Source organism: Drosophila ananassae, chromosome 2R (genome assembly GCF_017639315.1).
Source record: "Drosophila ananassae strain 14024-0371.13 chromosome 2R, ASM1763931v2, whole genome shotgun sequence".
Lineage (NCBI taxonomy): Eukaryota > Metazoa > Arthropoda > Insecta > Diptera > Drosophilidae > Drosophila > Drosophila ananassae.
In genome coordinates, this window is record NC_057928.1 from 19,342,523 (window position 1) to 19,369,376 (window position 26,854).

The 26,854-nt window shown below is 40.0% G+C and overlaps 3 protein-coding genes across 9 annotated transcripts; 2 read left to right on the forward strand and 1 right to left on the reverse strand.

Annotated features, from left to right (window-relative positions):
* Nucleotides 1-294: 294 nt before the first annotated feature.
* LOC6493016 (translational regulator orb2) lies at nucleotides 295-22,773 on the reverse strand. Of its 7 annotated transcripts, none has more exons than XM_014908696.3 (12): nucleotides 22,340-22,773; nucleotides 17,942-18,030; nucleotides 17,360-17,802; nucleotides 16,922-16,983; nucleotides 3,978-5,525; nucleotides 3,703-3,916; nucleotides 3,366-3,641; nucleotides 3,095-3,313; nucleotides 2,911-2,991; nucleotides 2,630-2,818; nucleotides 2,186-2,571; nucleotides 295-2,121 (listed from the first exon to the last, which is right to left on the reverse strand). In XM_014908696.3, exons 2-12 carry the CDS (start codon nucleotides 17,964-17,966, stop codon nucleotides 1,695-1,697), a joined length of 3,870 nt encoding a protein of 1,289 aa, XP_014764182.1. In that variant the 5' UTR covers nucleotides 17,967-18,030; nucleotides 22,340-22,773; the 3' UTR covers nucleotides 295-1,694. The 7 variants fall into 7 exon arrangements, with proteins under 7 accessions (XP_014764182.1, XP_014764181.1, XP_014764185.1 ...); XM_014908695.3 differs by lacking the exon at nucleotides 22,340-22,773 and adding an exon at nucleotides 21,588-22,017; XM_014908699.3 differs by lacking the exon at nucleotides 22,340-22,773 and adding an exon at nucleotides 21,339-22,016 and having other exon boundaries at nucleotides 3,366-3,635.
* Nucleotides 22,774-23,463: 690 nt separating this feature from the next.
* Nucleotides 23,464-25,010, forward strand: LOC6506997 (gram-negative bacteria-binding protein 3). Its single transcript, XM_001956821.4, has one exon. It carries the CDS (start codon nucleotides 23,495-23,497, stop codon nucleotides 24,971-24,973), a length of 1,479 nt encoding a protein of 492 aa, XP_001956857.1. The 5' UTR covers nucleotides 23,464-23,494; the 3' UTR covers nucleotides 24,974-25,010.
* A 263-nt stretch (nucleotides 25,011-25,273) lies between these two features.
* LOC6506998 (50S ribosomal protein L7/L12) lies at nucleotides 25,274-26,090 on the forward strand. Its single transcript, XM_001956820.3, has 2 exons — nucleotides 25,274-25,371; nucleotides 25,436-26,090. Exon 2 carries the CDS (start codon nucleotides 25,447-25,449, stop codon nucleotides 25,990-25,992), a length of 546 nt encoding a protein of 181 aa, XP_001956856.1. The 5' UTR covers nucleotides 25,274-25,371; nucleotides 25,436-25,446; the 3' UTR covers nucleotides 25,993-26,090.
* The last annotated feature ends 764 nt before the right edge of the window (nucleotides 26,091-26,854 follow it).

The window sequence follows — 26,854 nt, forward strand, 5'->3', positions numbered from 1 at the left end:
GCTATTTTTTCTTAGTCTTTTACAATTTTTGTTATGCAACGCATTCGAAAAAACAAAAAAACCACTCAAAAACATCACACACAGATATAAGATCAATTTTGAAATCGAGCGAACCATGAAATCAATTTTGAAATATATAACTTTTAACGAGGCATAAGTTTTTATGTCGCAAGAAGCGAATTAAACGCAATAATAATAAAATAAAAACATACATACTTATATACAAAATATTAATTGAAAAACAAAGAAAAAGAGTTAAAAAATGAAATGACATTGACATTGTACTAGTATGTGTATTAGTTAATAAGTCTCTAATCTTAAGTTGTAACTTTAGTTGTTTTTGCTATGGCTATCTTCGAGTTTTTAACTACACACGCCCAGGATATGCAGCGTCGTGTTCTGGGTCCTTTTGTTAAAAATGAATGTTGTACATTTTTGAATTCTATATATACATATATAACTATTATTAATGCATATTATATACACGTACATATGTCTGTAGTTTATCTAATGTACTTTTTGGGAAAAACAGCGCAATGAAGACATACAAAATCGAAAGAAAAACTCATTCAATTTCCCCCCAAAACGAACGCAATGCAAAATCCAATTTAAAAATGTACATTTCTGAACGTGAATGAAAAAGTAATTTAAATAAAGAGAAAAATTAAATCAAATTATTATTATGTGAGTTTTATTTGAGCCATCTCTTTTCAGCCCACTGTTAACTCACTGTTAACGAAAGCTTAAAGCTCTCCCCATCTTGGCCAAAACCCCTCTTGGAACAAACACCAGAGTACTGCCAGCAAATAGCTTCCATTTATTTATGAAAAACATTGAAATATTTTATTTTTTTACATATATTGTGTTGTTGATAAAATGATTTACTTATTGATTAGCCTGGAAAACAACCTTGTAAATGATATATCTTAATGGTTGTCTTTTTAGTTGCAAAAATTGGAACCCAAGGGAATAGTTTTGTTCTCATTTGGCATCCTTGATCATCTTACAATCTTATACCTCCTAGTATTGTTATTAAATAGTTGAAACGCTTTAAGTACTTATGCATTTTCTTTTTTGGTTTTCGATCGATTAAAAATAGTGATATACCACACACCGCAAAATAAAATTCGTATTTCTTATTTAAAATTCACACGCATATACTATTACTAATCTACTTGGAATATATGTATATATAAATATATAGGAGTGTATATATGTGGAGTGGTTTTCATATAGAATAGTGGTTACGCCGTAGAGCTAATATATGTATGCCTGCATTATGCTATTGGAATACTTGTCGTCATGACCTCACAGAGCGGCTGTTGCAGCATATTGAATATGCTTTCCTTAACTTTTTTTTTGGAAATTTGTAAATTATTGTAGCAGCCATAAGAGCCAGGGGATTACCTAAAGTTTATATATAGATATTGGGTTCGTGGTGGATTGAACAGAATGTGATCAAAATAAGCGTTTGTTTAGTTTCATATTTCATTTTTTTTTTTTGTAACTTGTCATTTGGAATCGGTCGTTCCAGATATAGGCTTTTGCAGTCGGAACCAGAGATCGCAGATCTAAGCTAGGCTTCTAGCTTATATCAACACTAAGAAAAAGTTAACGTAGAAAATCTCGCTCACACTTTGTGTTAAATTCATCAAATCTCTATAAATATTGCCTCAACAGAGTCCACAATGGATTCAATTGGGTGCACCGGTCGGATCGTTATCGGTATTGGGATGGCTAAGAAACGGAATAGAAAAGTCCACCATGTTCGGGTAGACCAGAAACTTGTTGACAGCCTCGCACAGCTTGCTCTCGATTACATTGGTCACGATCGACCAGTCGACGGATTTGTCGCCCACTTGGGGCTTGGTGGACATCCACAGACGCGGCGGACCCCGGAAACTGACCCACAGCCGGTCGGAGGGCGGCGGTGGCATATTAATTGTGCCTCTGGCCACCATACCCTTGAGATCCACTCGCAGCGTTATGTTGGCGTTCATGTTCTCCATGGCTCGCTGCACGTAAGGAAGTTCGGTGGCATATTGGAATAGGTTGGAGGCAGCTATCCGGTCGACAATCTTAAAAATTCGTCGGGCATTTCCCGGTGAGTTCTGGAAGAATCTAAAAAGGGGAGCATTCCTTAGCTTGATTTCTTAATACACAAAAATTTTTCCCAGAAACTCACTCAGTTCCAGCCGGATTCTCCTGGGCATTTCCTGGCGGTGGGCTTTCGGATTCGGTGGATGAATCGCCCGAGCTTTCAGCATCACTGTCATAGATTACGTTCTCACTGGTACCATCCGCAGTGCTGCGCGTCTCCGGAGTTTGGTTCTCTGCGGCTGCCGTGACGTTGGATGCTTCCGACACCAATGGGGACTTTGATTTCCCCCGGATGCGCAGTAGATTCAACTTTGTGGTCACTGTGATGTGGGACAGGCCCTCGTAGGTGATGTCCGCGTCCACCCAGACACCACGCTCGTCCAACATGGGCTGGGAGACGCGATGGCACAGCACTGGCGACTTGCCGAGATATATGTTTGTGATGATCACCTCTTCCATGAAGCTGGGAAGCTGTTGATGTGGTAAGCTTTGTTTTGAACAGTTTTGAAACAGAATTTTGAAAACAAACCTTGATGGAGTTGAGTTTCTTTTGCAAGACCTCTTTGATCTTCTCGTGTAAATCGGCATCGTGTAGCCAGCTATAAAGGCAACGACCCACAAGGACATTGGCCCACACAATGCTGCCTGAAGGACCCAGGAATAGAGATTGGTCTATGCCCTTCCAAAGTTCATCCTCCTGGCGTTTGGCACGACGAGTCTATAAATTAATAAAATATTAATATTTATAAACTTAAATTACCAAAGCGATTGGAACTAAATAATAGTGGAATATAAAAACCAAAAACATACTTTTCTAGGGCGTTGTTCAGCGGATCGCATATTTCCAACCGAACCTCGCGTGACGGGTATGGAGGTCCGATTACAAGATTTCTACCAAAATCATATGGGGAAATGATCAAGAAATAATAAAAAGAACAAAAAATAAAAGTGGCTTCTGTGGGGAAATGAAAAAAGAGTAAAGTCCAGGGCATACCTGGTAGATGGCCATAAATCGGACATAGTCCGGCTGATTCCTGGCCACATTGGCACTCATTATCATGCCTTCGAAGTCATCCTCTTTGGGCGTTTCCATCAAGTCTTCCTCGGTGATGTTTTCGAACTGGTCAGGTTGTTCCGCCTCATCAATAGCCGGCGGACTCGTAGATGCCACATCCTCGTTCTGCTCTTCCGGTTCTTTATCTTTTCCTTTGTTCTGGAACTACTGGGTGAGAAGGATTTTAAACCCAAAACATCAGAGGACTCACCTTAGCGACTGCCATTGGACCCATTCCGCTGACTAGCTGCATGGCGTGTCTGGCGGCAGCAGCTTGCAGATCCGCATCCTCTACGAACCGGGCCATCGGCACCTTCAGATCTCGTTCGTGGACCTGTCCCTTGCTGGCAGCCATGAAACGACGGTACCAATCTTCCTTCTCCCTGTCGCAGCGGGAGAAGAGCAGCAGGCGCACCTCATCGCCACAGGGCATGGTGATCTCGTTCAGCTCCTTGTCGGGATTCACGCAATTACGCAGATCCTGTAACTTTTTGTTGTAAATAAAGCCATAGGTGAAATTAATTGGAAACAACTCGGAAGGATCTTACATTCGCCTGCATTATGGTGGCGCCAAAGTCAACTTGCTTCTCATCCCGCTGGTCCTCGGGTCCTGGCGGCGTGGAAGCAGTTGTGCTCCCAGATTTGGTCTCCTTAACAAACGGCTGGATCGTATTATCAGTTAGACTGTCCATCGATGGTTCCTCTTCCAAGTCCCTGTTGTTCTTGATGATCAATTGAATGGGATACTTGCGGTTGAAAAATCTTAAAGAAAGGATATGCATAAGATCGTGGTGGAACTAGTAGAAAGTATAATAACACCCACCGCTTTTTGGCCAAACCCAAAGGCAAGAGCTCAATGCGACAATCTCGGAGGTCGTAGGATCTGTGATCTGTGAACAGGATCTTGTGACGATCGATGGTTGGCTCGTTCCACATACGTCGTTTGGGGATCCTGGCGTTCGTGCCCGACATCTTCAGAATGCTTCCGTCCAGACGCACATAGACCGCTCGCGTCAAGCTGAAGGAGAAGGTGGCAGGATCGTAGCTATTTAGTTCGTTCATCCAGCCGGAATAGGTCTTGATGGTCTTGTGTTCCTCCACCGCCGGAATCTCGCAAATGGGCATGTCCTTGTAGTTGGGAATTGCAAAAGATACTCTCTCCGGGTGCGTGCTGAGGATCAAGTCCTCTAGAAACGCCCTCAGTCGATGGCCACAGGCATCCATGATGGTGAAGAATAGCAGCGTGGCAAAGATTCCCCGCAGAAAGTCGTGCAGTGGCAGGATTATGAGAACGCCCAGGATGATGGACAAAATAACCGGAAAGGCGAATGCTGTGGCGCCTTGGTGCCTCTCCCGCCATTGGTTTACGCTGACCGCGCTCAGAGTCGATAGGAAGCTCTGCTTGCTCCGCAAATTCTTGGACATTACCACAGAGGACACAGAGGGAGTGACGTGTGCCATTACAGAACTGCCCGCGGCCAGAATAACTTTTAGAGTTGGGGCTGACTCGGCATCTGGCTCATCTGGGGAATTTTTTCCCTTTCCCTCTGACTCCTTGGACTGCTCGGCATCCGCCGCATTCTGCGGCATCATGTCCTCGAGAACCTCCACGCCGGATTCTATTTCCACATCCTTACGGGCAAGAAGGATTCCTCGCTTCTTGGTCTTTCCACTGACAATGGGAATCTCTGCCTGATGGCTGGTGGAAGGTTCCATGCTCGCTTCCACAACATTTCTCCGCCTCAGGAAGCCACTACGTATTGAGGCGCTACTGCCTGGTGTGTTCGCTGCGGGGGCAACCGGAACTCCTCCTGCACCGCTGGGACTTATGTCCTTCTTGGACATGGCGGCTGCTTGTTGTTTGGCCTTCACCTTCGACCGGATGTGGGCCAGTCCCCGACGCAGACGCGATCGTTCCGAATGGCCAGCAGCGGGAACAGCGACGTCGACGCTTCCCAAGCTGCTGCTGTCGTGCTGGAGCACCTCGGCTTCCGCGTCCGAGTCAGAGTTCTGCTTCGTCTCCTGATCCAGCGGTAGCTCCTCACTGATCGACGTATTCACAGTGATGCACTCGGTATCCGAATCTGGATCGTTGGTCCACCCGATTGAGGGCGGATCTGCCACAATAATGGGAATCGCTGGTTGCGGATGCTTGGAGGACTTGATCTCCTCGATAGTCTGGGTGACCTTACCCTTGATTAGCTTCCAGGTGCCGCCGCTACTGCTTCCGTCGCCAGCGGAGCCCGACCCGACTCCTCCGGCAACGCTCCCGCCTCCTCCGCCGCCTCCAATCGCTGTGCCGGCTGTTGAGAGTGTCGATATAAGACTGGATCCACTGGAGGTTGGGGAAACTCCCTCGATGCTGCTAGATCTGGAATTTTGAGTATTTTTTTGAAATTTTTGTATTTTGTTATGTTTAGAAGTGGTTGCTACTTCGCAATCGTCCATTTTTCTGAGCGTCTCATCACACTCTCAAATCATGCCCCAAAAAGTATGCTACAAAAACGGAAAACTATTTCAAAATGGTGAACAGAGAAGGGAAAATGGAGAAAAGATATCCCAGAATAAAAATCACGGTTTATGTTATTCCAGAAAAAGTATTTTTTATTTATTTGAATGAAGATATATGTTTTCTTTGCCATTTACGTTTTATTTGTTTGTTCCATAACCTGCATTTTTTTTAAGAGTTTTATTTTTTATAATATTTTTTTTTCGTTTCAAAAATGCCAATTGTTGAATTTAGTTTTAGAGAGATGCTTTGGGGCGCGTTAGAAAACAACATTTTTTTTTTTTGAATATATTTTGTGTATATATAATCCTATATGTATATTCCCCTTGATACAGGCTTACATACTTGCATTACTTTATTTCATATTTGATTTGCTGGTTTTTCTGTAGAGTTTTAATTTGGTTTTTGGAAATATTTCATTGAAGTACTGCTGATATTTTGGTTTGCTATTACAGTTTCAATTCTTTAAGATTTTCTTTTCGTGTAGGGGAGAGTTCTGTTTTCATATATTTCTAATATCCTTTAGTTCGGTATTTTTGCATTGATTCTCATTTCTATTTTTACTTTATTTTAGTACATATGTTTTATCTATGGTCTTTTTTTTTTTGAAGTTTTATATACTTTTTTTTTTGTTTTGTAACATGTTTTTTTTTTAACATTTCTTTTTCTGGTAATTTAATTGAAAAACGCATCATTTCAACATCGGGAGCAAAAACACGCATGAAAATCGAAACTGTTTACAAGAAGTTTTTTTTATAATCAGTGTTTATCCTTTCAGATTTTTGGGCTTTTTAAGAAACTACAAAGTTTTGGTTTTTATTGATTTCAGTTTTCTTGTCAACGTTAATTTTGTAAAAATTAAAAAATTACGTTTATTGAAAATTACTATAAAATATGGAATATTTCGCTAGGTTCTTGATTTCATACGCTTCATACAGATTAAGTTTCATATATATTGGATTCACTATATAGCTTCTGTTTTTTATATCTGCCAACTTGTTTTTCGGGTTACTATTTTTTTGTTTGTTTTATTTTCACTTGTATAATGCTAAAAAATTATATGCCTTTTGTTGGTTTTATTTTTGTTTTTTTGTTTTTCTGTCTGAATATTTTGCTAAAAGGAATTCATTAGTAAGGGCGCTCAATTTCAGTTTATTTGAAGTACTAAACATTATATATACACATATTTATAGACGTTATATGTATACACACAGGACACTATATACGTTTCTATTTATTTTTTTTCAGCCCACTTGGCAAAAAAACAAATTAAAATGGAAGTGCGTGTGCGTAACACTCGCTTACAGGCTACAATTTCTCAGTATCAATTTGATGTTTTTTGTTTTCGTTTTTATAAAATTCATTAATTATGATTAAAAGGTACCGAATGTTGTTTTTAATATTCATTAATAACCTTGTTGTTGTCTTTTCGCAAATTGCATTTAATATTCTTTTTTTTTCACGGAGATCTAAGCTTCGATCCAATTAGCGTAAAATTTAAATAGAATTCACATCGTTCTGGAGCTCAGGGATTGAGACTTAAAAATTTTCTATTTAAAACGCGTTTGGTTTACATTCTTTTTGTTCGCTAACTACAAAAACCATACACTGTACAAAAATTGTGCTATGAAAATACTCAAAAAATAATCGAATTTATTCCACTTATTTTTCTCCAACCCGAAACAAAGAGTATTTCCATATCAGTTTGCCAATTCAATGTTTGAGGAATTTTCACTAGCAAAACCAAAATGCGGCTCAAGTTTTCATACATAATGCACTACGCAAGGTTTTATTATCTATATATTATATTTCAAATGTTTGAAGCATTTTCCACGGGTTTTTTGGATTTTGGGGGTTTGTCAAAAAATATGCACTTGCTTATTTTCTTGAATTGTACTACGTGTAAATTTCATATAATTATTTATATAATTTTTTTTTTGTTTTTCGTTTGGTATAAAAAACACATATTGACCAATTTGTTGTTTAGATGTTCAGTAAACATATTTAAGTTTTAATAAGTTCGAATTTCAATACTTTTCCTTTTCAGAGTCTTTCGCATCGTTAAAGTATTTTTTTAATAATATGTTCTAACAGTTTTTTGGTTTCAAATTTCTCATTTCTATAATTCAGGGGCTCAGCTAAGTTAAAAGTATTTATTTACAATTTTATAAAAAGTACATACAAGATATATATAAAAATAAATAAAACACAATTTACGTTATGTCCATTTATTAATTTCAAAAACTTTTTTTTTTGCTTTTCCTATTTTTTCTGTTTCTGTTTTTTTTGTTGTTTTTATTTTTATAAAGTGTATATATCAAATAGTTATTTTTGTTTATCATATTTTATTAAGAATATGTATATGTATAAAAAAGAATAAACAAAGTATAAAAATGTCTCAACGCAGTTGGTTTTTTAAAAACTACTAGGAAACTACTAGCAACTACAAAACATACAAAAATATATATAAGAATCGGGCATCAACATTTTCCATTTTCATAATTGGTGTAACACTAGGGCTCGTATAAAAGTCAACATAAACATTTTCATCTTTAACAAGATTCGCTATCGAACTAAAGCTGTCGATCCATCTTCAATCCGAAACTCAGGCCCGGATTCAGGGATATTTATATAATTCATATAATAAATTAAATTAAATGTCTTTGCACAATTGTTTTTCTCTTTTTGTTTTTTTTTTTTGGAATACTCAAGGGAACAAAAAACAAATCCGAATATAAAAATAAAAAACAAAACGGATTGCTTATGATATAATATGTGTTATAGCACGCTACAAAAGATTCCAGATTTCTACGGCATTATCAATAATCAGCAAAAACATTGAGCAGTTTGCTGTCAAGATTTCATTTTTCCTATCAACTTTTTTTTTATTTTTCTTATTTTTTGGTATAGTAAAATATTTTTTTGTTTGATAAGTTACCTCTTTAATAGCACATTTAAAGTTTTTTTTTTTTGTTTCATTTTTTGCAACATTTTTGTTAAGTTTTTCGTTAAACAGTTAAAGTATAAAGTATATGTTTTATATAAAAGTATAAAAATCTATAAAATATTAAATTTTTACTACAATTAAAAAACATCATCCTTACGCACAGTTATCGATAGCCATTGACCGATTAATCGATTAACCGTTCCGATACGTGTTTGCTTTGTAACAGATTTTGCCTTTTTAAAGACTAGCATTTCATTACTTTGAAAGTTTTAGAACAACGCGTTTGTTTAAATATTTGCACAAATTTATTAACACTACATAGAGCAGGCTGCTGGTATTTGATATAATTAATTGGGCTTGTTTGTGTAGATTCTTTCGCTTTTAATACACTTTTAATAGTTTAAGGTGTTTCTATATATATATAATAAAAAAAAAAACAATCAAAATAAATAAATAAAAACAAACGAACATCAAGTAGTCTAATCATTTTCATGTTTTGCAGTTTAAAAAAAATATATATATATATGAAGTATATATATGATACATATGGTTTGGTTTTAGTTTGTCATAATATAAAAATTCTAGAAAAATTGCTATAAACTTTTGTCTTCGAAAGTGCCACGCGATCAACTTGAGTTACATGACTTTGAATTTATATATTTATGTTTTTCATTTTTTTCTTGTAAAGAAAGCGCGAGCAAAAATTTGCTAATAGATTTGACTATCATTTAATAATATATCATATACATACATATGTATGGTAAAAGTCCAAAGCAACTTGGGCTTACATGTTGGTTGGTTGTTTTTTTTTTTTTTTCTCTATTTGAATATTAATTTAGTACTTTTTGGTAATATAGAAAAAATATCGTATTGTTTTCTGCATGCACCACCGACTTTAGCAAATTTTCATTCTTAACTCGTATAAATTACAAAATAAATTTGCTCAATTCACATTTTTTGATAATTTTGCGGTAAGTATTGCCTTAAGTCAAGATATACCATTTAATAATATGGGTATACATCATAGGTCTAGGATTCTTCACTGGGGAAAAGGAGGAACAGCAGCAGCTCGCTTTGTATGTATATTGGAGGACGAACTTAGAAACGAACATCGAAAGCCCCGAGATGTAATGTGGCATGTACAAAAATGCATGCAAAAAAATTATTGGAGTAGCGCCGCTTCTCAGTAGGGGGATCATTAATATTTAACTACTTTGGTTATACGATTGCAATTATCTTGTATTTATACAGATATATATACCTATATATATCATAATAGTGGTTTATATATTTTTGGTATTTAATAATACGCTTGAATTGTTTAAGAAATAGTATTGCACATAAGTTGTATATATTTTAATTGCCTTTAGATGGTATATAGCATATGCCTATGAATCATCGCATCATTTTTTGGTTATTCAATTTTGTCTTCATTGGTTTTTTGGACTAAACTATCATTATTGATAATCAAGAGTAATAAAAAAAAAGTTTATACAAAAGTCTCTATATAAAAAAGTATTCTAATACAAGTATTCATGCATAGATATCATATATAAAAATGTTTTTTTTTTTATACAATACATTTATATTTATATTACGATCCATTTTCAATATTCTTGTCCCTTAACACGCGCAGCATCCAAAACTCCACCATAAAAATAAAAAATTTAACAAAAATATAAACAGGATGAATAACGTTTTAGTGTTTTTTTTTATGTTTTGTTTAAATAAATCATAATACTGAACACAAACATATTTACTGTTTTATCTCTTCTTCTCATCATTTAATATAATTTTTTTTACTTTTTTGTTGCCATTTAGGCAAAAATGCTAACAAACTCTTGGCCTGTATGTGGTGTAGAGGTACATTTGCAAGTGTTTAACTGGGTAGGTGGTGTCGTACACATGTATGTGAGCTTCGTCGAGTGTGAGATTAGGATTAAAGACTAGATTAAAATTATAAATGAGCCGTCGATCTTCGAACTAATCAAAGCTTTTCGAGGGGTCTATGTGTGAGTTTGTGTCTGTGGGGTCTTATTAATAAATTAATTAAAAGGTGTCTAAGAGAAATCGATTTATCGCTTTAACAGTTTTCTAATTGTAAGCATTACAAAAATACGGCATGTGAAAATCGTAGAAGTGTAAGATTTCGAGTAAGAAGTGTTATTTTTTAGGGCTATCTGTTGCTGATTTTTTTTTAAATTTTCTTTTAAAACATATAGAATTGCTTTTAACAAACGTACGATTTTCACATGCCAGTATTTTATTTAACAAGAATAGCAACGATTTTGACAGAGTCCATTGAAGTAATCGAATATATTGGAGTGACAAAAAAAAATATATACGATTCTTTCAAGCACTATCAAATATCGGTATCGGATATTTCTTTCGCGCAGCAGAAACTTTCAGTATAATCAGAGTGTGTATCAGAAACGATTTTTTTTTGCATTAGCATTAGCAATTAAAAAGTGTATAGTCTCGTGTAATAATTTGCAATAAAATAAATCCATACAAAAATTCGATATTCTAGTCGGTGTGTGTAGGAACTGTGAGGATTGCTTTGGTGCAAGACACTCGATCGAAAAGCTTTTCGAGACATATCTATATATATATATATAGGGGGGGGTGTATTTTGGGTGGCTCACTAATAATTTTAGGACTAGCCTCGATTGGCATACAAAATGGCTTTTATCTAATTTGGCTAGTTACGAACAAAAACAAAAGATGCCTTTTTTTCTCTAGGATATTAAGGCTGACTAACGAGAAATTTTTTTTTTTATCGTTTTCCCATACTATTTTGGTGGTCTTTGTGAGATTAATGGATTCTTCAGGACATTAGATCCTCGTCGAGAAAAACTAAAGTGAAAAACAAACTAAATTTCTATAAAAAAAAAACAAAATAAAGAGAAGCGAAAAAAAGATTAAATTATACAAATACTGTGCAGGCTTTGAACGAAAAACATAACTATAGATTCCGATATCAGGTCTTATAAACGATATATATATAGAGGCCTCGGTAGATTTTTTTCGGGCTGGACTAAAAACCACGTTATGGTCACAAGTAATCGCGCATCTAGACTCTGGCGGCTGTTTAAGGGACACTACTACCTTCATTATCATCGTCCTACATCCTTATTCCTTCCACCTATTCTGCACTTCGCACCAGGGCGTTGTCCTGCGACCCTGGCCGAAATGTCTTTTGCTTGTGAGAGTTGGTAGTTGGTAGTCGTGTGTGGGTGTGTTGGTGTAATGCTAGTTTACTGGTATCTCCGGCTAAGCTGCATCATCCTCGCCTGCTCCCGTTCTCGTTCTCGTTCCCGTTCGCGCTCCTCGTCCGGCCTCCTCGTCGTCTTCTGCTGGTTTAATGATTCTGGGCACTGCCAGCGCTGCGTCCAACAACCGGTGACGTTGCTCCCTCTGTTGGCGTCTCTCGTCGTGCAGCGCGGCCTACCAGCGCCGCCGTTAACACCAGCGAAAGGGCACCGCACGCGGCCGGTCGGCACCCTCCTTAACCAACGGCTTGTGGTACTCGCGTCCCGGCCGGGAATGGATCACCGCCCAGCAGTGCTCGCAATAGTACTGCAAACAGGTCACATTAGCGCAGAAGAACGGTGCAAACTTGCCGCCACAGCGCTGACCCTCGCACTCGTCGCACATCTGATCGTCCAGGACATACGGCTTCACCTCCACCCGCTTATCGATATCGCCGTGCTGCAGTTGCACGAACCTGGCCGAGATGGCGGCTATGTAGCTCTGCTGATTGGAGAAGGCCACTCGTCCCGCACCCTTGGGATACTTCAGCTCCGGATCAGTGTCGATGCCAGCATAGCACACACCGCCATACAATCGATCCATAATCATGGCCAGCTCGAATGCCTTCAGCGGTCGTGGTACTCCGCCCACAAAGACCGTCTTGCGCGGATCCAGCGACATGGTGGCATCCAGGACATAGTCGGCATCGGCCAGGCGCCAGGGTCGAATCTGGACAGCCTTGTCCTTGATGGTGGGCGATGAAACGCACAGGTAGAGCTTATCCTCGTCCGTGATGCACGAGTCGATCAACGCCTGGACACTGCTCTCGTCCTGGAACAGCAGAAAGGCATATCCCTTGGGCGGAAAATACGATTTGGACTCGGCCTTGTGTGGCCAGTCGACCACCAGTGGTCCGAAGCGCCGGAACGACGTGGTGATCTCGTCCTCGTCAATATCTGGTGGCAGGCCGCCGACGAACACCTTCCGGGAGAAGCGGGCCGACCCATCCAGATTGCCCTGGAGGCAGCCGGGCGAATGGGGCGAGTGCGGCGACAGGCGCGACGGTGAGTTCATCTTGAGGGCGTTCAGATAGAGGGACGGATCATTGCCGCTGGCAGCAATAGCTATGGCATCCGCCTCGCTCAGGTGCTTCGGGCCGCCCAGTATACGCATTCTGTCCTGCATCAGGGACATGGCACTGCTGCCGAGATCGCCGTTGCCGCCATTCCCATTGCCACAGCTGCCGCCCAGTCCACCGCCGAGTCCCGATCCCAGCGTCATGCCGCGCATATACTCGCTCAGGCTATTATCCATTCCGTGGTGCATCTGTCCGTTGGCCGCCGCCGCTGCCGCCATCATGCTGCCAAAGCTGTTGCCCAGATAGGGGGCATCGCCACCACCAGTGGCCCCGGCGCTCACCATGCCCCCGGAGGAGCCGGCTCCGTTGCCGATCGACAGCGTCGGTATGTTCATCTGGCCACAGCCCAAACTATCCATGCCGTGCGGTCCGCCGTACATGGCGGTCGGGGAGTTGCCCTTGATGGGGAACGATATGCTGCGACGATACTTGGGCGACACCCCGGACATCTGGGGGATCGGTGAGATGCCACCACTGCTGCATCCCGCCTGGGAGCCATTGTACGGCGATCCACCTCCGCCGCCGCCGCCAACTGGTGATGATGGGCTGTGGGAGCCGCCGTCTCGGTGGTGCTGCTGATGGTGCTGTTGATGGTGGTGGTGCAGGGCGCTCAGGTTGGGCGAGAGCTGCTGGTGCTGCTGCTGCTGTTGCTGCTGTTGGGGCTGGTGTAGCTGCTGGGGCGGCTTGCTGAGATTCAGGTTCGGCGGCAGGCCGCTGCAACTGCAGGAAGAGGGACAATAAAGATGAAGAACAGGCTTTTACATAATTTTCAATCATTGGATCAGTGATCAGTGGATGGATGTTGTATTTCTGATTTGGATTTCAACAGATCCGTGTGTAGTAGCATTTTTTTTGCATTATGAAAAAGGAGCAATTTGTTCAAGGATTTGCTTCGGATTCGGTATAATTCTATAGTTCTATATATAATGCATTTATTTTGTTATTAATTTTAACCCATTGCCGCCCATTGTCCAAAATAAATACTAAAATAATACTGGGGATATAGGGAATTAATGAAATTATTATATTTTCGAGGCAGGACCATGTGAAAAAGCGAAGATATCTATCTCTTGTAATGTATTATATAAGAAAATAATATATTTTTTGAATATTTCTACCAATCTACCAACTTAATAAATCAAATCCTCAATTGCTCCCTTTTAATATTACTTTATACCCGTGGTGTCTTTTACTTTTCATTTTATTTTTAAAAATAAATTATTATTTTTTTCTCAAATTGATTTGTTGTTCTGGCTGTTGTTGTTGTTGTTGTTGTTGGCGGTTGTGGTGTAGGATTGCTGTTGCTGTGGTAATGTGGTGGGTGGCGGTGGTGGTGGTGGTTTGGTGGTGGTTGTGGGCGAGTATTGTTTTTGGTGGTGGCTTGATTTTTTTTTTTGGCGACATCCAATCAAAATGAAAATTTTTAAGTAACGCTGTGGCTTTATTTAATTGTTTTTTTTTTTAACATTTATTTTTTGTTTGGCGAAGGTTTAGAAGTAGGCAGCAGAGAGCTTAGTATAACATTTGTTAGTTATTTTGTATTATTTTGCACTCATTCTTGATGAAAGGGAAATCCAACACTTTATTGCTGCACTGACACTGACGGATATACATATATATACATGTATCTCAAAGATATACGCTTTCAACCGGCCGACAAAAAAGTAAAACAATGGCCCAGAGATTGAAACAAACGACAAAACCGAAAAAAAGGACTTCTAAAAACCTGAACCAAAAAAAAAAACATGGTTGGATAAGAACAGTCGCGGCACAGTGAGGCGGCAAGGGGTTAATACGAAGTATAGAGATATAGATATTAATGTATGCTATTTCAGAAAACTAAACTAGTTCAAATGTGTATCAATTGGTTACGTTTATGTTTGTTATTGTTGCTGCTGTTTGTATTTGCACTTGTATCTGTATCTGTATCTGTAGTATCTGAATCTGTATCTGTAGTGTTGTTGCAAGTTCTCACATTCATGCTAATTGATATTGACCGTAGCACAGTTCATGCCAAACTGTAAGGCCAACTTATGGAAGATTTTTCAGTTATATTTTTACTCTTTATTTAAACTTTTTATTTAAATTACATAAGAATATTATATATATATTTTTTTTGTAGAATTTTTGTCAAGTGTAGTAAGGGGGTGTTGCATGGTAAGACTGCAGATTATGATGTTGCTGATGATGGAATGTATGTATACCAAACATGGAGGAACGTGTACAAGTGTAAATAGATAAAAAAAAAAAAAAGAAAGCAACTTAGGTAGGATGGTGGGTGGTGGTTGTCTCTTTTTATAGTCTGGTAGTCTGGTAACGGTTGATAAGAGCCAAGAGGCACAACACGGCAACAGAAACCGTTGACAAGAGGCTGGCGATAACGGTAACGGCGACAGTGTTGAAAAATGCAATTATAAAATGCAATTAGCCCTTGGAATTTAATTAAAAAAGGCAACGGAAATGGATTCCCTCGAACAGACTGAACGGAAGGACAAATATAGTTAAGACTGACACTGACGGCCAAATTGAAAATCTGACACAAAGGTCTTTAAGACTCGTATATCAGTAGCCAAAAATCAATAAAGCCCAATGACGTCAAACGTCAAAAGGGGGCGGCGGGGGCAGAGATACAAGTTGCAAGAGTAACTTTTCAGGTAGAACATCTAGCCGTGCTAGACAGGCCTTTTAATATTTAAACCAAGAAATGGGGGGAAAGCCGCAAATGGAAATGAAGAGCACAAATACAAACACAAAAAAAATACAGAACTCGGCCGGGACGTGTCGTGACGTAGATGTTGATGTCCCGTTGACGACAAACCACCCACTCCCACCCACAAAAAAATAAAAAAAAAAGCGCCAGACAGGGCGGCACTTGAACTGGAAGTCCCAGACGGGAAGGTATGGTATGAGATGGTATGGTAGTGCCATTAGGAACTACAGGATAGGAGACTAAAAAATAATAAATATTTTAATAAATTTATATTAAAAAGGTTACTTTGAAAAGTTTTTGTGCTCACAGACTAAAAAATACTTTGTAATTAATAATTTATTTACATTACATCTTGGTTTTTTGGACTAGAGGTATCATAAATCCTTACACCCACCAACCCCTGTCTGGGGATTCAGATTCCACCGCCATAGTTTCATCTCCATAGATGCTCTAAACTGCAGTGGCAGTGGCAGAAGCTTGGAACCTGGAACAACTGTGGCAGTGGCAGTGGCAGTGGCAGTGGCAGTGGCAGTGGCAGTGGCAAGCGAATGCAAATGCAGTTGGACGACAAAAGCAACAAAAGCCCGCCGACGAGGAGGCAGTCGGCTGGGCAAGTTTAGGGCCAGGCCATTGGCAGTAGGCTCTCCGGCTGCAGCCCAGAAATGCATTAAAAATGCACAAGTGGCGCAGGATATACATACATACCATACCATGTATGTAGGAATGATGTACATTTCAAAATACAAAGAATTCAAAGTCACAGAAGTGCAGGCAAAGTAATTTGTTGAAGGGTCAACGGTCAACGAACTCATTGACTAAAAAAAAGCCAGAAATTATGAATAATAATGGAAGTAAAGTTTCAGTTTCAAGGGCAGAGAAGGCTGATTCATAAATTATATATCTAAGAATTAATTATATACCCAAATGGGTGATTCCTAGAGCTGCAAGTGTCTTGATAAACAAGGGATTTCCCCATTAATCCCCAGATATTGTATTTATTTTTCTTTTATAATGGATAGCATGTGATTGTGATAGTATTTTAGTGTAATTTTATGACGCATATTTAGTAGCAACAACAACAACAAAAACAACAATTAACAATTAGATTAAATCTGATTCTCAGCTACACAATTGGACTAATTAGTTAACACACTTAACAGACATTAGTCCCCCACAGAACAGAGTGTTAGAGATCTGAAAGAGGGACTCACCTTTTGCGATTGAAGAAGCCACCGCCTTGGAGGAAACTATTTCGCATATTTACTTCATCGGTCTATAGGGATCATCATCAGAGACCAGAGATCATCATAGACATCATAGTGATTGGCAGGGAGGGGAAAGATGAAAAGAAAAGAACACACATTTTCCAAGAGTGAGTAATATTGCCAAATGAGTGTTGCAATCGGAAAGCACATAGTGCGGCACATCTGTTGAAAATTTTGGCAAGCAATTTTGGCACATTTTGCTGCCAGGGCCCACAAAAATAGCCACCATTTGAATGACAAGAGCACACGCGACGGCGATCGCCGAGAACAAAACTATAAAACTAAATTTGGACTCTTTTAAAAAGTGAAATCAAAACATAAGCGTCGTTCTACTAATTTTTCCAGCAAACTGCCAATCTAGAGTCTAGACCCTCCAGTACTTACACCAAATAGAGCTGCCGCAGCCGCTTGCATCTGGGGAGCCGAGGGGCTGCTGGATAGGGAGTCACAGGCACTGCCCACCACCAGGCTGCCGCTGAGACCCAGACCATTGTTCTTCATGCCCAACAGGTTGTGGGTGTTGGTGGTGGTGGAGGTGGGCGAGGCATCGCCGCCACCGCTCGCTCCGCCACTGGGACTGAGCTTGCTGTGATGGAAGGATTGCAGGATATCGTCCAGAGACTCCTCATTGGCATTGAACCGCACCGAGATCGGTGTGGTGCTGCTGTTGCTTAGGCCCGGTGGCGATTTTGTTGAGCTGGCCATGCCACTAACCACGTTACCGGACGATGTGGGCGATGTGGCGGCAGATGCGGATGCGGAAGCTGATGTGGATGCGGCGGACAGGTTACTGTTGCTGCCGCTGGCACTGCTATTGGCACTGTTGCCTAAAGGATTCGAGAAAAAAGGACACATTAGATTTGAAAATAATTGAAATTAAGGTAAAAAATCATTATTTTTCTTGCCAATTGTACCGTCAATCATCATAGGGACAGTCACTTCTCAACCACAACCAAGATGACTTACCCTTGGGTAACTTGAGCGAGTCCATGGCTTTCTACGGCTGCACTCGGGCGACTCCGCTCTGCGCCTCGACGCTTCCCCTAGATGCTGCCCTAGAGGAGCACACGGGATGGTTGGAGCACAATGGGGAATCGAGAAAAGGGGGAAGCACATGCCGGGGAGAGTAGTATCCAAATACAATACAATTCGGGGTGGTGTGTATGAAACGAGAGTGAGAGAGAAAGGGAAACGTTAGATGGAAAGAATCGCACCACTACTTTTCTTTTTATTTTCTCTAATTTCGAATTTTTCTTTTTTTTTTTTGCTTTTTTGTGAAAATGTCAACGTCATGCGTTCGGGGAAACGAAACAACACCGATAGAGACCCACACGTAATTGCGTTTAAAAATAAATAAAATATCAGCACCAGCAATAGCCATTTGACATTAATTTTTATTTTCCTATTTATTTTTCTCTCGAAACTTATTCTAAAATACAGTGACTTCCCCAGGCAATAAAAATTAACCTGATTTTGGAAAAAGCTTCGGAACAGAAGGAGGTCAGTACCAGGTACTAGTGAGTGCCACTAAATAGGTCAAAGGTCAAAGTCAAGGCATGCTTTTGAGAGAATATTTCCTGCTCACCGATTTCGGCCACAAAATTAAACATCATCCGACATTGGGCATTGGTAATTACGTTTCTATAATTTTTATACTTTATGGCCCGACAACAGACTATTCCCTATCTGATATCAGTGGCGGGAAGGGGGCCTCCTTTCGACCAAAAAAAGCCAACGATAAAATAAGCCATAAAATGTGCAATGCGTGTTCCGAGCAACACAACAGCCATCAATCATATTATTGATAACGAAAACCGAAGCCCACGAGAGAGTGTTATTTATTTGAAACTTTTGCTTTTTATTTTTTTTTTGCTTTCAGCGTATGAGTAATATTTGTGAGCAGATAAGGTTCGGGAGGGTTCTAAACTCGCAGAGCTATTCATGTGAAACACTGGCAGGGAGCAGCGGGAGGGATTACAATTGATCCAATCCGCTTTTCCAATTACCCGCCCCAGGGGCGAACGAAAACGGCTTTGAAAGCCCTGTCTTCCAAATGTCGGTCAAATGTGCTCGCCTATTTTGCATAAAGACTATGAGAGGTGACTATTTAGGTCAAGATTATAGGACAAGAAGAGGGCTAATAGGAAAGAGATAATAATTATTAGGGTTTTAGGATAGAACTTTACAATTATTATATTAATTGTTTTAAAATTTCATTATTTTTAATAGAATATTAACAATTTTTAGCTATTTTCTTGACTGCTAGTATGAGATGACTATCTAGGTCAACATTATAATCCAATTTAGAGAAGAGTTAGAAAGAGTTTAGGGTTTTAGGATAGAACATTACAATAATTGTTTTTTTTTTAAGCTCTCTCCTCTAATATAATATTGCTAATTTTTATCTCTTTTCCGACTGCTGTTGTTTATCAGACTATTTAGGTCAATATTATATAGAAAAGTGCTAGAAATTATAGGGTATTGTTTAGGATAGAATTTTACAATAATTCTATTTTTTAATAATTTTTAATAGAAATTGGTAATCAATTTGTATCTATTTTCTTCATGGAGAAAAGATCTAGAAATTCAAGGTTTTTATGATTAAATTATTATTTAATATTTTTTTTAATAAACTATCTCCAATTAGAATTCTCTATATCCTATCCTCTATAGAATACTACTAATTTAACTAATATAGCTAAGTTTTATTTATTTTCTTGACTGCGGGTTTTTTTTATCAGACTATTGAGGTCAATATTTTAATGAAAGAAATAGAAAATATATAGAAATTGTAGGGTTTTACGATTGAACTTTATAAAAATAATATTTTTTTATTGTTACACTTCATCCTCAAAAAAAAATATTACTTTTTGATCTATATCACATTTATTAAATATTTTGTATAGCCCTTTCCTCTATATTAATCTATATATATTTTTTATCTATTTTCTTGACTGGTGGTGTATCCAATTTTCAAAGCTCTCAGTACGTCCATGGGCACGCACTTCATTTTGGGCTGCGCGACCGGAAAACGTCTATTGTTCGGATCAGAAAAAAAATAGAAAAAATAGATGGGGGGAGGTGGTGGAGGTGGATTGAAAAACAAAGTGGTTGAGGGGGTGGAGGGCTTAATTAGTTAAATGCAGAGAGACAACAAAATCGTTGTGCCAATGAAATGGCTCACTCGGGCATGAAAAGCCGACCGCAGGTGCCCCAACTATGTCGCCCCATTCCCAATTTCCATTTCCATTCCCAGTCCAGCCGACCACCCCCTTTCTCTGAGAATATAAAACTGGCATAATCAATACATAATTTTGCCCTACAAACGAGACGAGACGAGAGCGACCCCCAAAAAATAGCCGAAGACGAAACGACGACGACGACGACGCACAGCAATAACAACAATGACAGTAACGCCCCCCCATGGCAGGCACACCCCCACACACACACACAGTTAGAATCTGGGGAATATACACGCACACTCGAAAAGTAAACAAGTGTAATGTGCCGCCAAAAGCACAGACTGCTTGGCTCAGCTTCAAGGGGTTTACTTATTTTTTTTCCCCATAAAATATCCTTTTTTTATCGAGAGGACTCCACTCTAAATAAATAGTGTGGCAGTCTACTTACGTAAGTTGGTCGGATCATGTCTTCTCACTACCCTTTTTATGTATCTACCCCCTCGAAAAATCTCAGAAGCTTTAAAAGTCATTGTTGGATAATAGAGCAACCCCTTTTTTTTAATAAACATTTTTAATAGTTAATTTTAGTTTAGAAACCAGTTTATAACAACCACCCTCTAAGCCCAAAAGATCCTATTTGTATCTTTGTATCTGCAGATATCAGCTATCTTGTGGGTTACATTTTTGGAGAGAAAAAAAACTCTCCAAAATGAAGTTTGTTTTTATTTCATGTTTGCACTTCCATTATCACGTCTGCAATTAGAGGCAAAGTAACTGGGCCAAGTTGCAGCTTTCGGGCCAGCTTTTCTCGGGGTTGGAGATTCTATTTTTCTTTTCGTTTATTTTTTTTTTTTAGGGGTTTATTGCGGCGTTTGCTTTGCTCCACCAATTCGCAGCCCCGTATACTCGCCACACAGTTGCCACAGTTGCCCCAGTTCCAATTGGTTACGTACATACACATGCGAAATAGACAGCCAGCCCTGGATTGAGAAGAAAATGTGCGAGATGTGGAAGAGAGAGAGAGAGCTGGGGGAGCGAAAGAAAAACTGGGACACGAAATCGTAGGTCCGACGAATATTTTTTTTAATATGATTTTTGACAGGTGCAAGTGACAGCCGAAAAATACAAAAAAAAAATAAAAGAAAATGAAAAATGAAAATTCCTTGCCAGAAAAAACTAACCTTTGGTGGATCGGATGGCTCTTATGGCTCTGTCTCTGGCTCTGGTCCTGCACGAGCAGGCGCACGAAGATGGGGGAAAATGGAATACACGACACGAAACTTTCAGGTGCAAGTTTTTCCAACTGCGCTGGTGTGCGTGTTACATTTCCGGGGGTTACACAAACACGCATGCACACACTCACACACACAGAGACACACGAACGCACAACAGCAGCTTGTGACGTAGATGCGAGTTTTCTCAGTTACTACCTTTTCTTTCTCTATTTTTTTTTTTCAGCTGCTTTTCGTCCTTAGGCTGCTTAAATAACAATTCGGATTCGGATTGCACTACAATTTCGACTACACGCACATACTTTTGTCACTGCGAATTTTAAAATGGGCACTGAAAATTTTGCTTAAAACAACTATTTACACTAATTTAATTTTGATGGATTTTCCATTCTATTTTTTTTTTGCCAATTTTTTTTTTATATTTTTTATTTTAGAAGGGACTAGGTTTTTTTCCCGGAGATCGTCCCCTCTGCTCGTCAGCGCGACGAATGTGAATGTGAAAATTTTTCTACAGCTGCCCGCTTTTCCTCGCAGTCACTCGTCGTCGTCGTCGTCGTCGTCGCCTACTTTTCACGAAAGCAACGCACGACGAAAAATCAATCATTCTCGGTTGTTTTGCTTTCGTGCGGTGTTTCGTGCTTTCCCCCGACCACCCCTAGAACGATGCAAACAGCTGCTCTGGACCCAGCAGTGTTGCCATGTAACGGTCGGCAATCGATATATCGATAGCTTTACATGGCCTCGTAACAATGTTGGGAGGAAAATAAATAATGCCCCAATGTTATAACAATTTTCTGTCACTTAAATTATCAAAAATTAACCATGAAATAGCATTATATAAAATGGGGACCAGCTGTCCGGCAACGCCACAGCTGTTTTGCCCCCAAAGAACAACAACAATAACAATGAAAAAAGTACACAAGCGAATTACATAAAACTGCGCTACTTACAACAACAAAGCTCCGTTAGCGGTCCACTGGTATTTTTGTTTATCTCCGCTTCCTTTTGTTGATATCCTCTTGATTTTGGCACAAAACAAACACACACCGCGACACCAAACACACACGATCGAGCTATTTTTTATTGTCTTTTTCCTTCGTCTCAGCTTTCCTTCGACGTTTTTTTTTTTATAATTCGAGCGATGAATGATGGTCTTTTATTTATTACAAACTTGTCTTAGAAAATGCGAACCCACAAAATATACGCGCACCCAGAGTCTTATTCTTCGTCCCCAGTGTTCAGTTTTTCATATTATATTCTACAAAAGTATGTACATTTTTTTGTTGATTTTTTTATGTGTGATATTTTCTACAAATTCTACCGAGAACAATAGCTACACGACAGCACACGGACGAGAGTAATTTCAATTCAGCTTGGAACCAGCTAGGTTGCTTGGTTCTAGGGTATCGAGACTTGGATACCCCTTACCGGGTTGGGTGATACTTTTTCGAAAATTCTAATTCAATTCAAGGCTCTACGATGATATTATATAAGTGCGAGATAAGTTTATGGCGGTGATAACTAATTCTTATAAAAATAATTTATAGTATTATATTAATATACCTCTCAATACCCTACAAAAGAATTCTTACAGCGCAGATATCGATATCTTCCAACGGTCTGGTAGCCCTGTACCTTCAAAAGCGCGGTATATTTAAAATGGTCCGCTTTAAAGCTCCATGTTACAATCTATATATGAGTAAACAGAATGGACCTGCTCTTCAATTTTATATGTATATTTTTGTTTACTTTTATAGCTTTGCTGATTGGGTAAATCCCACTCTGCTCTCCCGCATTTTATGAGTCTTAATCCACGGGTAATCCCAAGAGCTTCCTACACTGAAGAACATTTTAGTTAATTAAGCCTCCCGCCCCTCACTGTCTTAATTAAAAAATGTCCAATTTGGAATCTTTTAAGCTGGTAAATAGTATTAATAAAACATTTTTTATTTAAAAACTTAAAAGAATAGAATCTTATCTTCTGTGATCTCCCTTTTACTTTCCTACCGTGTATAAATAATAAACAAAGGCCAGACCGGTTCTTGATAAGATTCTCGCGCTCCCAAGCTCGACTTGTCTGACTGCTCATCCCAGTTTCAATCGCGATGCCCAATATGCCGGACTTAAGCTTGATAGCTTGGAGCTGCGGACTCCTCTGTCTCATCTCCCTCGCCCGAGGATATGAAGTTCCAAAGGCCAAGATCGAGGTCTTCTACCCCAAAGGATTTGAGGTGTCTATACCGCACGAGGAAGGAATCACGCTGTTCGCATTCCACGGAAAACTCAATGAGGAGATGGAGGGCCTGGAGGCGGGCACCTGGGCTCGGGACATTGTCAAGGTGAAGGATGGACGCTGGATCTTCCGAGACCGGAATGCTGTTCTGAAGCCCGGAGATATTTTGTACTATTGGACGTATGTAATCTACAATGGACTGGGTTATCGCGAAGACGACGGGTCATACGTGGTTAATAGCTATAGCGGCAACAACAGTCCCGCAGTCACTCCGCGTCCTCCTGTTTCCCCGGACTCCACTACATCGTGGAGCTTCCCCTCTGTTCCGGACATTGATATCCGGAGCGGATGTGAGATGCCGAAGACACAAGTCAATGGAGCACCCACACGATGTGCCGGGCAACTGGTCTTCGAGGATGAGTTCAGCGGCAGTAACCTGGACCCATCGAAGTGGAAAGCAGAGCGCCGGTTTTCCGGAGAGCCGGACTACGAGTTCAACGTTTACGTCAACGATAAGGACACCATTTGTTTGGCCAATGGTCATGCTATCTTTGCCACCACCACCATGAAGAAGCATTTCCACCGTGGAACCACCGATGCCTTGGATCTGGGCGAAGCCTGCACCGGAGCTGCCAACACCCACGACTGTGTTCGAAATGGAAGGACACGAAACGATGGACTACCACCGATAGTAACAGCGCAAATCACCTCCAAGCAGGCATTCTCTTTTAAATTTGGACGAGTTGTGGTACGCGCTAAGATGCCCAGGGCCAACTGGGTGACGCCACAGATCTGGCTCCAGCCCAAGTACCCCGTTTATGGGGAGGACAACTACAAATCGGGGCAAATAAGAATAGCCTACACCCGCCCGTCCAACGGAAAAATTGATCTATACGCGAATGCCCTACTTATTGGCGACGAACCGCTGCGTTCCGCCAAGAGATGCGTAAAGACTGGTACGGGGGACATCACCGAGGATTGGAGCGACAGCTTCCACAACTACACCCTTGAGTGGACGCCCCGTCAGATCCGTTGGCTAGTGGATGGGCAGGAGTTCTGTGTCCAGGGCAGCGATAAAGCTTTCAGTGAGACAAGTGTGGGCGGAACCCGGTTGCCCCAGACATCTAAACTGGAGGAGGGCAGTGGACTGGCGCCATTCGACCAGGAGTTCTACGTGACCTTCGGCTTGAGCGTTGGTGGATTCAATGAGTATCAGTTCGACGAGAAGCCATGGAACGAAAGGGCTCCCCAAGCCCAGAAGGATCTCTGGAAGGCTATTAAACCGATGCGCGACCATTGGTTGGACGAGGGTCAAATGAAAATAGATTTTATAAAAGTCTATACCATCTAAAATCGTAATTTTTATAAATAAATGCTCCAAAACATAATTAATATTTTTTATTTATAATTATACATTGATAATTAACAATGAGTGAGGTAAGTTTATATGTTGTTGATTGTTCGTTTAAATTTAAACACCATCAAAGAAAATAAATATATAATAGTATTATATATTTATTATTATTATATATTTATATATATTAATAAATATATAATAGTACTTTAAAACATCTATTTTTTTTTTAAAACATCAAATATAATTTAAATAAAAGCTTAGATAAGAAAATACCAAATAAATTTTAACGGCAACATTGGCAACTCCAAAAAAATACCACGGCCTTTAGACGTTAAACAACACTGACTGCTCACATAACCTGCCGACAGAACTTATTTTGCCGAAACCCAAAAGTAAATTTAATTTCTTAGGTTTTTAATTAAAGTGCTTACTTAAACCTTTTCTCCCCCGGTACAGACACTATCAACATGCATCTCACACGTCTCGTCCTGCGTCAAGTAACCCGGAAAGTGCAGCTGCAGCGAATGTACAGCTCAGCTCCGGCTGCCGCTGTTTCTGGAGCGGAGAAACTGGTGCCCCCAACACCGGAGGGGGCTGCCAAGCCACCTAATCCTAAGCTCGACACAATCGTCAACAACATTGCCGCTCTCAACCTGTTGGAGGTCGCCGAACTGAGCACCCTCTTGAAACAGAAACTTAACCTGCCCGAGACCGCCTTCGCCCCCCAGTTTGCCGCTGGCCCGGCACGTGCTGCCCCAGCTGAGGAGGAGGAGGAAGCGGCGCCCAAGAAGGTGCAGACCTCTTTCAAAGTGAAGTTGGTCAAGTTCGACGAGAAGCAGAAGGTTGCGCTGATTAAGGAGGTAAAGAACCTGCTCGAAGGCATGAACCTTGTCCAGGCCAAGAAGTTCGTGGAGAGCGCCCCCACCATTGTAAAGGAGGATATTCCCAAAGAGGAAGCCGAGAAGCTGAAGGAGGCACTGGCGAAGGCGGGAGCCGTCATCGAAATCGAGTAGGACTCTTGATGCGACTTAGGACCTTCGTTTTTCTAATCTGCGTTTAGCTGCTAGTTATTGTTTTAATAAAAAGCCAGGCAACATTTGCTGTAAAATAATCCAGAGTATAGTTATTTTGACTAATTTATTAGTTACTATTATTATTCATACAAAAAAATCACAATCTAACAATGAAAATGGTTCTGAAATCAATATTTTCTATAAAGAACTTATTTATGTTTTCTTAAAGGTGTACTCTGTTGTTAGTAATTATTTTCAGATAAAGGATCTGTCCCTAAAGTAATTTATTTTTATACTATGGTAGGTGAAATTATAATTAAACGCAGAAAACTATTAAAAAAATGAAAACCATTTATTCCCAGCAATTAACAGACTTTTAACAGGGCTGTAAAGTACATTGGGCGCGCAATGGTTGGCAACTCGACTTCAATGATCACTTGCAACTTTCTACGCTCTGGAAAACAATCAAGTGTCAATCCACTTTTACCTTCCTTTTGGGATTAAACATTAATTAGTGGGATTCCGCTAATTGGAGTCGTGCGTGGCGCGTTCTAGTAAAATGCAGCAAACAAAATTCGGTCTCAAGTGGCAATTTACACACACGCGCCATCGCGTTGCCAACGATGACTGATTGTACCGTTACATCATCTGTAACGTTTTAAAGCTCACAATGGGAATAGATATTTTTCGATTTTATTTATAGCCGCATAAAACCAGCTCGAGCGTAAAACATGTCCAACCGGCGTTTACATATCCGTCCAGAGTAAACAACCGGACACTTTCTTTTATCCGATCGCAGAGCATCACGCGTGTCTGACCACGGCAAATTGGGTGCCAGGCATTTCTATCACTTTCCTCCGGG